Below are 12517 nucleotides of genomic sequence, written 5' to 3' on the forward strand. Positions count from 1 at the left end.
GTAATAATATATATATATATCATTATATGTATAGAGCGGTGATGTCACTACTGTAATATATATATATATCATTATATGTATAGAGCGGTGATGTCACTACTGTATTATATATATATCATTATGTATAGAGCGGTGATGTCACTACTGTATTATATATATATCATTATATGTATAGAGCGGTGATGTCACTACTGTAATATATATATATATCATTATATGTATAGAGCGGTGATGTCACTACTGTAATATATATATATATCATTATATGTATAGAGCGGTGATGTCACTACTGTAATATATATATATATCATTATATGTATAGAGCGGTGATGTCACTACTGTAATATATATATATATCATATGTATAGAGCGGTGATGTCACTACTGTATTATATATATATCATTATATGTATAGAGCGGTGATGTCACTACTGTATTATATATATATATCATTATATGTATAGAGCGGTGATGTCACTACTGTAATATATATATCATTATATGTATAGAGCGGTGATGTCACTACTGTAATATATATATATATATCATTATATGTATAGAGCGGTGATGTCACTACTGTAATATATATATATATCATTATATGTATAGAGCGGTGATGTCACTACTGTAATATATATATATATCATTATATGTATAGAGCGGTGATGTCACTACTGTAATATATATATCATTATATGTATAGAGCGGTGATGTCACTACTGTAATATATATATATCATTATATGTATAGAGCGGTGATGTCACTACTGTAATATATATATATCATATGTATAGAGCGGTGATGTCACTACTGTAATATATATATATCATTATATGTATAGAGCGGTGATGTCACTACTGTAATATATATATATATATCATTATATGTATAGAGCGGTGATGTCACTACTGTAATATATATATATATCATTATATGTATAGAGCGGTGATGTCACTACTGTAATATATATATATCATTATGTATAGAGCGGTGATGTCACTACTGTATTATATATATATCATTATATGTATAGAGCGGTGATGTCACTACTGTAATATATATATATATCATTATATGTATAGAGCGGTGATGTCACTACTGTAATATATATATATATCATTATATGTATAGAGCGGTGATGTCACTACTGTAATATATATATATATCATTATATGTATAGAGCGGTGATGTCACTACTGTAATATATATATATATCATTATATGTATAGAGCGGTGATGTCACTACTGTAATATATATATATCATTATATGTATAGAGCGGTGATGTCACTACTGTAATATATATATATATCATTATATGTATAGAGCGGTGATGTCACTACTGTAATATATATATATCATTATATGTATAGAGCGGTGATGTCACTACTGTATTATATATATATATCATTATATGTATAGAGCGGTGATGTCACTACTGTAATATATATATCATTATATGTATAGAGCGGTGATGTCACTACTGTAATATATATATATATATCATTATATGTATAGAGCGGTGATGTCACTACTGTAATATATATATATATATCATTATATGTATAGAGCGGTGATGTCACTACTGTAATATATATATATATCATTATATGTATAGAGCGGTGATGTCACTACTGTAATATATATATCATTATATGTATAGAGCGGTGATGTCACTACTGTAATCTATATATCATTATATGTATAGAGCGGTGATGTCACTACTGTAATATATATATATCATTATATGTATAGAGCGGTGATGTCACTACTGTAATATATATATATATATATCATATGTATAGAGCGGTGATGTCACTACTGTAATATATATATATCATTATATGTATAGAGCGGTGATGTCACTACTGTATTATATATATATCATTATATGTATAGAGCGGTGATGTCACTACTGTAATATATATATATATATCATTATATGTATAGAGCGGTGATGTCACTACTGTAATATATATATATCATTATATGTATAGAGCGGTGATGTCACTACTGTAATATATATATATATATATCATATGTATAGAGCGGTGATGTCACTACTGTAATATATATATATCATTATATGTATAGAGCGGTGATGTCACTACTGTATTATATATATATCATTATATGTATAGAGCGGTGATGTCACTACTGTAATATATATATATATATCATTATATGTATAGAGCGGTGATGTCACTACTGTAATATATATATATATCATTATATGTATAGAGCGGTGATGTCACTACTGTAATATATATCAGGGTTTTCCATGTTGCTCATTCTTTGTGTTTCTTCCCCTCAGGTCGTCGCCGGGTTCAATCGTCTGAGACAAGAACAGAGAGGACTAGCCTCCAAGGCTGCGGAGCTGGAGATGGAACTGAATGAACACATGTGAGTGATGTCACCGCTGATCTCTAGTGATGGATAGGCTGTATTCTCAGTGATGTCACCGCTGATCTCTAGTGATGGATAGGCTGTATTCTCAGTGATGTCACAGCTGATCTCTAGTGATGGATAGGCTGTATTCTCAGTGATGTCACCGCTGATCTCTAGTGATGGATAGGCTGTATTCTCAGTGATGTCACCGCTGATCTCTAGTGATGGATAGACTGTATTCTCAGTGATGTCACCGCTGATCTCTAGTGATGGATAGACTGTATTCTCAGTGATGTCACCGCTGATCTCTAGTGATGGATAGGCTGTATTCTCAGTGATGTCACCGCTGATCTCTAGTGATGGATAGGCAGTATTCTCAGTGATGTCACCGCTGATCTCTAGTGATGGATAGGCTGTATTCTCAGTGATGTCACCGCTGATCTCTAGTGATGGATAGACTGTATTCTCAGTGATGTCACCGCTGATCTCTAGTGATGGATAGGCTGTATTCTCAGTGATGTCACTGCTGATCTCTAGTGATGGATAGGCTGTATTCTCAGTGATGTCACCGCTGATCTCTAGTGATGGATAGACTGTATTCTCAGTGATGTCACTGCTGATCTCTAGTGATGGATAGGCTGTATTCTCAGTGATGTCACCGCTGATCTCTAGTGATGGATAGGCTGTATTCTCAGTGATGTCACCGCTGATCTCTAGTGATGGATAGGCTGTATTCTCAGTGATGTCACAGCTGATCTCTAGTGATGGATAGGCTGTATTCTCAGTGATGTCACCGCTGATCTCTAGTGATGGATAGGCTGTATTCTCAGTGATGTCACCGCTGATCTCTAGTGATGGATAGGCTGTATTCTCAGTGATGTCACCGCTGATCTCTAGTGATGGATAGGCTGTATTCTCAGTGATGTCACTGCTGATCTCTAGTGATGGATAGGCTGTATTCTCAGTGATGTCACCGCTGATCTCTAGTGATGGATAGGCTGTATTCTCAGTGATGTCACCGCTGATCTCTAGTGATGGATAGGCTGTATTCTCAGTGATGTCACCGCTGATCTCTAGTGATGGATAGACTGTATTCTCAGTGATGTCACCGCTGATCTCTAGTGATGGATAGACTGTATTCTCAGTGATGTCACCGCTGATCTCTAGTGATGGATAGGCTGTATTCTCAGTGATGTCACCGCTGATCTCTAGTGATGGATAGGCTGTATTCTCAGTGATGTCACCGCTGATCTCTAGTGATGGATAGGCAGTATTCTCAGTGATGTCACCGCTGATCTCTAGTGATGGATAGGCTGTATTCTCAGTGATGTCACCACTGATCTCTAGTGATGGATAGGATGTATTCTCAGTGATGTCACTGCTGATCTCTAGTGATGGATAGGCTGTATTCTCAGTGATGTCACCGCTGATCTCTAGTGATGGATAGGCTGTATTCTTAGTGATGTCACCGCTGATCTCTAGTGATCTAGTGATGGATAGGCTGTATTCTCAGTGATGTCACCGCTGATCTCTAGTGATGGATAGGCTGTATTCTCAGTGATGTCACCGCTGATCTCTAGTGATGGATAGGCTGTATTCTCAGTGATGTCACCGCTGATCTCTAGTCATGGATAGGCTGTATTCTCAGTGATGTCACTGCTGATCTCTAGTGATGGATAGGCTGTATTCTCATTGATGTCACCGCTGATCTCTAGTGATGGATAGGCTGTATTCTCAGTGATGTCACCGCTGATCTCTAGTGATGGATAGGCTGAATTCTCAGTGATGTCACCGCTGATCTCTAGTGATGGATAGGCTGTATTCTCAGTGATGTCACCGCTGATCTCTAGTGATGGATAGGCTGTATTCTCAGTGATGTCACTGCTGATCTCTAGTGATGGATAGGCTGTATTCTCAGTGATGTCACCGCTGATCTCTAGTGATGGATAGGATGTATTCTCAGTGATGTCACCGCTGATCTCTAGTGATGGATAGGCTGTATTCTCAGTGATGTCACCGCTGATCTCTAGTGATGGATAGGATGTATTCTCAGTGATGTCACTGCTGATCTCTAGTGATGGATAGGCTGTATTCTCAGTGATGTCACCGCTGATCTCTAGTGATGGATAGGCTGTATTCTTAGTGATGTCACCGCTGATCTCTAGTGATGTATAGGATGTATTCTCAGTGATGTCACCGCTGATCTCTAGTGATGGATAGGATGTATTCTCAGTGATGTCACCGCTGATCTCTAGTGATGGATAGGCTGTATTCTCAGTGATGTCACCGCTGATCTCTAGTGATGGATAGTCTGTATTCTCAGTGATGTCACCGCTGATCTCTAGTGATGGATAGGCTGTATTCTCAGTGATGTCACCGCTGATCTCTAGTCATGGATAGGCTGTATTCTCAGTGATGTCACCGCTGATCTCTAGTCATGGATAGGCTGTATTCTCAGTGATGTCACCGCTGATCTCTAGTGATGGATAGGCTGTATTCTCAGTGATGTCACCGCTGATCTCTAGTGATGGATAGGCTGAATTCTCAGTGATGTCACCGCTGATCTCTAGTGATGGATAGGCTGTATTCTCAGTGATGTCACCGCTGATCTCTAGTGATGGATAGGCTGTATTCTCAGTGATGTCACTGCTGATCTCTAGTGATGGATAGGCTGTATTCTCAGTGATGTCACCGCTGATCTCTAGTGATGGATAGGATGTATTCTCAGTGATGTCACCGCTGATCTCTAGTGATGGATAGGCTGTATTCTCAGTGATGTCACCGCTGATCTCTAGTGATGGATAGGATGTATTCTCAGTGATGTCACTGCTGATCTCTAGTGATGGATAGGCTGTATTCTCAGTGATGTCACCGCTGATCTCTAGTGATGGATAGGCTGTATTCTTAGTGATGTCACCGCTGATCTCTAGTGATCTAGTGATGGATAGGCTGAATTCTCAGTGATGTCACCGCTGATCTCTAGTGATGGATAGGCTGTATTCTCAGTGATGTCACCGCTGATCTCTAGTGATGGATAGGCTGTATTCTCAGTGATGTCACTGCTGATCTCTAGTGATGGATAGGCTGTATTCTTAGTGATGTCACCACTGATCTCTAGTGATGTATAGGCTGTATTCTCAGTGATGTCACCGCTGATCTCTAGTGATGGATAGGATGTATTCTCAGTGATGTCACTGCTGATCTCTAGTGATGGATAGGCTGTATTCTCAGTGATGTCACCGCTGATCTCTAGTGATGGATAGGCTGTATTCTCAGTGATGTCACCGCTGATCTCTAGTGATGGATAGACTGTATTCTCAGTGATGTCACCGCTGATCTCTAGTGATGGATAGGCTGTATTCTTAGTGATGTCACCGCTGATCTCTAGTGATGGATAGGCTGAATTCTCAGTGATGTCACCGCTGATCTCTAGTGATGGATAGGCTGTATTCTCAGTGATGTCACCGCTGATCTCTAGTGATGGATAGCCTGTATTCTCAGTGATGTCACCGCTGATCTCTAGTGATGGATAGCCTGTATTCTCAGTGATGTCACCGCTGATCTCTAGTGATGGATAGCCTGTATTCTCAGTGATGTCACCGCTGATCTCTAGTGATGGATAGCCTGTATTCTCAGTGATGTCACCGCTGATCTCTAGTGACATCACTCTATTGTTCTGTTTGTTAACCCTTTGTTCTCCTGGCTGTAGATTGGTGATTGATACGTTAAAGGACGTGGATCATAATCGGCGGTGTTATCGTATGGTCGGGGGGGTGCTGGTGGAGCGGACGGTGAAGGAGGTCCTCCCAGCCCTGGAGAATAATAAGGATCAGGTAAGGATTAGACATTTAGACCTGCTGGGCCTTGTAGTGCCTCCGCTGTATGATCATTATTTGAGGGGATTATAATAATTTGTGTTACAGATCAATAAGATCATGGAGACGCTGAGCGCACAGCTACAGACCAAGGGCCGCGAGCTCAACGAGTATCGGGAGAAACACAACATCCGCCTCATGGGGGAGGACGAGCAGAAGCAGACGCCAAAGGAGGACGGGGGCAAATCCAGCTCTGCCGGGGTCCTGGTGTCCTGATCCGTCCGGGGGGCGGCCATCTTTTTCTTATTTAATGGAGAACAGTTTCCTCGCTGCTCTGGGCCCCTCAGATCTGGGTTACCCCTAAACCGGGGCGGCGAAAATAAATCACAGGCTTCACACTGAGCATGTCAACTTTTTGTTTTGTTTTTCTTTGTTAAATAAAGTTATTTGTTGTTACGGTTATAGGATCTCTCTCTTTTTCTGGGTCACACTGGAGGGGGCCCCTCGCTGCTTCAATCATTTCTGTTCCTCATAGACGTCAAGCACGAAGATCTCCCGGCATGGCGTCCGGCCATCCGCGCCAAATCCCCCCACCAGGTAGAGGCGGTCATTGAGCAGGCAGGTGCGGTGGGCCACTCTTCTATGGAGAGGATCCGATCCAGGGAAACGGAACCAGCTCATTGGGGTGCAGCCTGTAACAAGAGGGGGTCATGATATGGGGTGCAGGCTGTAACAAGAGGGGGTCATGATAATGGGGTGCAGGCTGTAACAAGAGGGGGTCATGATATTGGGGTGCAGGCTGTAACAATAGGGGGTCATGATATTGGGGTGCAGCCTGTAACAAGAGGGGGTCATGATATGGGGTGCAGGCTGTAACAAGAGGGGGTCATGATATGGGGTGCAGGCTGTAACAAGAGGGGGTCATGATATTGGGGTGCGGCCTGTAACAAGAGGGGGTCATGATATTGGGGTGCGGCCTGTAACAAGAGGGGGTCATGATATTGGGGTGCAGGCTGTAACAAGAGGGGGTCATGATATTGGGGTGCAGGCTGTAACAAGAGGGGGTCATGATATTGGGGTGCAGCCTGTAACAAGAGGGGGTCATGATATGGGGTGCAGGCTGTAACAAGAGGGGGTCATGATAATGGGGTGCAGGCTGTAACAAGAGGGGGTCATGATATTGGGGTGCAGGCTGTAACAAGAGGGGGTCATGATATTGGGGTGCAGCCTGTAACAAGAGGGGGTCATGATATGGGGTGCAGGCTGTAACAAGAGGGGGTCATGATATGGGGTGCAGGCTGTAACAAGAGGGGGTCATGATATTGGGGTGCGGCCTGTAACAAGAGGGGGTCATGATATTGGGGTGCGGCCTGTAACAAGAGGGGGCCATGATATTGGGGTGCGGCCTGTAACAAAGAGGTCATGATATTGGGGTGCGGCCTGTAACAAAGAGGTCATGATATTGGGTGCAGGCTGTAACAAGAGGGGGTCATGATATTGGGGTGCGGCCTGTAACAAGAGGGGGTCATGATATTGGGGTGCGGCCTGTAACAAGAGGGGGTCATGATATTGGGGTGTGGCCTGTAACAAAGAGGTCATGATATGGGGGTGCGGCCTGTAACAAAGGGGTCATGATATTGGGGTGCAGCCTGTAACAAGAGGGGGTCATGATATTGGGGTGCGGCCTGTAACAAAGAGGTCATGATATTCGGTGCAGCCTGTAACAAGAGGGGGTCATGATATGGGGTGCAGGCTGTAACAAGAGGGGGTCATGATATGGGGTGCAGGCTGTAACAAGAGGGGGTCATGATATGGGGTGCAGGCTGTAACAAGAGGGGGTCATGATATTGGGGTGCGGCCTGTAACAAGAGGGGGGGTCATGATATTGGGGTGTGGCCTGTAACAAAGAGGTCATGATATTGGGTGCAGGCTGTAACAAGAGGGGGTCATGATATTGGGGTGTGGCCTGTAACAAAGAGGTCATGATATGGGGGTGCGGCCTGTAACAAAGGGGTCATGATATTGGGGTGCAGCCTGTAACAAGAGGGGGTCATGATATTGGTGTGCGGCCTGTAACAAGAGGGGGCCATGATATTGGGGTGCGGCCTGTAACAAAGAGGTCATGATATTGGGTGCAGGCTGTAACAAGAGGGGGTCATGATATTGGGGTGTGGCCTGTAACAGAGGTCATGATATGGGGGTGCGGCCTGTAACAAAGGGGTCATGATATTGGTGTGCAGCCTGTAACAAAGAGGTCATGATATTGGGGTGCAGCCTGGAACAAAGAGGTCATGATATGGGGTGCAGGCTGTATAAAGGGGTCATGATATTGGGGTGCGGCTAGTAACAAAGGGGTCATGATATTGGGGTGCGGCCTGTAACAAAGAGGTCATGATATGGGGTGCGGCCTGTAACAAGAGGGGGTCATGATATGGGGTGCAGGCTGTAACAAGAGGGGGTCATGATATGGGGTGCAGGCTGTAACAAGAGGGGGTCATGATATGGGGTGCGGCCTGTAACAAGAGGGGGTCATGATATGGGGTGCAGGCTGTAACAAGAGGGGGTCATGATATGGGGTGCAGGCTGTAACAAGAGGGGGTCATGATATGGGGTGCGGCCTGTAACAAGAGGGGGTCATGATATTGGGGTGCGGCCTGTAACAAGAGGGGGTCATGATATGGGGTGCGGCCTGTAACAAGAGGGGGTCATGATATGGGGTGCAGGCTGTAACAAGAGGGGGTCATGATATGGGGTGCAGGCTGTAACAAGAGGGGGTCATGATATGGGGTGCAGGCTGTAACAAGAGGGGGTCATGATATGGGGTGCAGGCTGTAACAAGGGGGGTCATGATATGGGGTGCAGGCTGTAACAAGAGGGGGCCATGATATGGGGTGCAGGCTGTAACAAGAGGGGGTCATGATATGGGGTGCGGGCTGTATAAAAGGGCACATGATATTGGGGTGCGGATTGTATAAAAGGGTCATGATATTGGGGTGCGGGCTGTAACAAAGGGTCATGATTTTGGGGTGCGGGTTGTATAAAGGGGTCATGATAATGGGGTGCACGCTGTATAAAGGGGTCATGATTTTGGGGTGTGGGTTGTATAAAGGGGTCATGATAATGGGGTGCAGGCTGTATAAAGGGGTCATGATATGGGGGTGCGGGTTGTATAAAGGGGTCATGATAATGGGGTGCAGGCTGTATAAAGGGGTCATGATATGGGGGTGCGGGTTGTATAAAGGGGTCATGATAATGGGGTGCGGGTTGTATAAAGGGGTCATGATATGGGGGTGCGGGTTGTATAAAGGGGTCATGATAATGGGGTGCGGGTTGTATAAAGGGGTCATGATAATGGGGTGCAGGCTGTATAAAGGGGTCATGATATTGGGGTGCAGGTTGTATAAAGGGGTCATGATATTGTGGTGCGGATGTATAAAGGGGTCATGATATTGGGGTGCGGGCTGTATAAAGAGGTGACAGGGACCGATGGGGAGCGCACACCCTGAGGGATCTTTCGGACTCACGTGTGTCACAGATGTAGAGGTCACCACAGACGGCATCGCGGCTCCGACTGAGAGATTCTCCTCCAAAAACCACCAGGAATGGCCCCACCACGGAGCAGGAATGGTGCCGCAGGCTCCTTGGGGCCTCACGCTTGGCCTTCCCTGAGGACACAAGGTGGGAGAGCTGCTCGGAAAGTCGGGGGCTGGGAGAGGGGTCGTCCTGGGGGGCAAAAGATGTGAATGAAAACCAAGGGGGAAATTCATCAAGACCTGTGCTAAGGAATTTGACCAGTTGCCCATAGCAACCAATCAGATCGCTTCTTTTCAGAAACGAAAGAAGCGATCTTGGTTGCTATGGGCAACTGGTCAACTTTTCCTCTGCACAAGTTTTGATGAATCTTCCCAATATAACCTAAAAGAGTATCTAAACGGAAGACAATATAACCTGAGTATCTAATCTAGAGAAAATACAACCTGAAAGAGTGTATCTAATCCGGAGACAATATAACGAATGGACGTATCTAACTTTTTAGAGACAATTCAACCTAAAACTGTGTATCTAAGGCAGTGTTTCTCTTACTGTTGCAAAACTAAAGTTGTAGTTTTGCAACAGCTGGAGGCACCCTGGTTGGGAAACACTGATCTAATCTCCTGTAGACCAAAGGGTGTATCTACCCACTCTGAGGGGATACACATTCTATATCTTGTATCTAACACCCTGAGATAATCCAGAAACTAAATTCAAGGGCTCCAGACCCACAAAAATCCAAGAAAGACAAAGACGAGAGAAGGACACGTCCACCGACGGGTTTCGAACAATAATCTTAGTCATGGCATGAGACCCTCACCCTCTGCATGGATTTTATATATATTATATATTTTAGAACACTTTCGATTTTTCACCTAAATATCCATATGATGGCTTTGTTTTGTTTTTTTGCACCACCAATTCTACTTTGTAATGACATCAGTCATTTTACCCAAAAATCTACGGCGAAACGGAAAAAAAAAATCGTGCAATAAAATGGAATAAAAAAAATCATTTTGTAACTTTTTTTGGGGGGGCTTCCGTTTCTATGCAGTAAATTTTTGGGTAAAAATGACACTTTATTCTGTAGGTCCATACGGTTAAAATGATCCCCTACTTATATAGGTGATTTTGTCGCACTTCTGAAAAAAAATCATAACTACATGCAGGAAAATTTATACGTTTAAAATTCTGACCCCTATAACTTTTTTTTATTTTTATGTACGGGGCGATATGAGGGCTCTTTTTTTTTTTTTTGCACCGTGATCTGAAGTTTTTATCGGTACCATTTTTGTTTTGATCGGACTTTTTGATCGCTTTTTATTCATTTCTTTTATGGTATAAGTAGTTACCAAAAAAACGCTATTTTGGACTTTAGAATTTTTTTGCGCGTACGCCATTGTGCGGTTTAATGAATTATATTTTTTATAGTTCGGCCATTTACGCACGCGACGATAACATGTTTATTTTTATTTACACATTATTTTTTATTGGGTAAAGGGGGGGGGGTTCAAACTTTTATTAGGGAAGGGGTTAAATGATCTTTATTAACTTTTTTTTTCTTTTTTGCAATGTTATATATAGGAGACTATAACACTGCACACACTGATCATTGTTATCCCATAGGAGACCATAACACTGCACACACTGATCATTGTTATCCCTTAGGAGACCATAACACTGCACACACTGATCCTTGTTATCCCATAGGGACCTATAACACTGCACACACTGATCATTGTTATCCCATAGGGACCTATAACACTGCACACACTGATCATTGTTATCCCATAGGAGACCATAACACTGCACACACTAATCATTGTTATCCCATAGGAGACTAGAACACTGCACACACTGATCATTGTTATCCCATAGGAGACCATAACACTGCACACACTAATCATTGTTATCCCATAGGAGACTAGAACACTGCACACACTGATCATTGTTATCCCATAGGAGACCATAACACTGCAAACACTGATCATTGTTATCCCATAGGGACCTATAACACTGCACATACTGATCATTGTTATCCCATAGGAGACCATAACACTGCACACACTGATCATTGTTATCCCATAGGAGACCATAACACTGCACACACTGATCATTGTTATCCCATAGGGACCTATAACACTGCACACACTGGTCATTGTTATCCCATAGGAGACATAACACTGCACACACTGATCATTGTTATCCCATAGGGACCTATAATACTGCACACACTGATCATTGTTATCCCATAGGGACCTATAATACTGCACACACTGATCATTGTTATCCCATAGGAGACCATAACACTGCACACACTGATCATTGTTATCCCATAGGAGACCATAACACTGCACACACTGATCATTGTTATCCCATAGGAGACTATAACACTGCACATACTGATCATTGTTATCCCATAGGAGACCATAACACTGCACACACTGATCATTGTTATCCCATAGGAGACCATAACACTGCACACACTGATCATTGTTATCCCATAGGAGACTATAACACTGCACACACTGATCATTGTTATCCCATAGGAGACTATAACATGCAGTACATTGATTCAATACACTGATCACTGCCATTGCAATGGCAGGGATCAGTGTTATCGGCGGTTGATTGCTCAAGCTTGGATTTCAGGCTTGGAGCAATCAATCGCCAATCGGACGCGCAGGAGTCAGGTAAGGGACCCTCCTGTTGCGTTCTAGCTGATGGGAACATCGCGATTTTACCGCGATGGTCCTGATCAGCCCGACTGAGCTGCTGGGAAGC

At 43.3% G+C, this 12517-nt stretch overlaps 2 protein-coding genes across 3 annotated transcripts in view; one reads left to right on the top strand and one right to left on the bottom strand.

The window, feature by feature from the left end:
* The first annotated feature begins 2267 nt into the window (after positions 1–2267).
* Positions 2268–6664, top strand: PFDN2 (prefoldin subunit 2). Its single transcript, XM_056545520.1, has 3 exons — positions 2268–2402; positions 6097–6220; positions 6311–6664. The coding sequence occupies exons 1-3, from the start codon at positions 2281–2283 to the stop codon at positions 6476–6478; spliced, it is 414 nt and encodes a 137-aa protein (XP_056401495.1). The 5' UTR covers positions 2268–2280; the 3' UTR covers positions 6479–6664.
* A 53-nt stretch (positions 6665–6717) lies between these two features.
* Positions 6718–12517, bottom strand: part of KLHDC9 (kelch domain containing 9) — an 82132-nt gene continuing 76332 nt past the window's right edge. For both annotated transcript variants that reach the window (XM_056545519.1, XM_056545518.1), the window contains 2 exons: positions 9727–9925; positions 6718–6894 (listed from right to left, as the gene is read on the bottom strand). In XM_056545519.1, the coding sequence (XP_056401494.1) occupies positions 6719–6894; positions 9727–9925 (375 nt within the window). In that variant the 3' untranslated portion in view covers position 6718. The remainder of the gene's footprint in view (positions 6895–9726; positions 9926–12517) is intronic.

Source organism: Hyla sarda, chromosome 11 (assembly GCF_029499605.1).
Source record: "Hyla sarda isolate aHylSar1 chromosome 11, aHylSar1.hap1, whole genome shotgun sequence".
Taxonomy (NCBI): Eukaryota; Metazoa; Chordata; class Amphibia; order Anura; family Hylidae; genus Hyla; species Hyla sarda.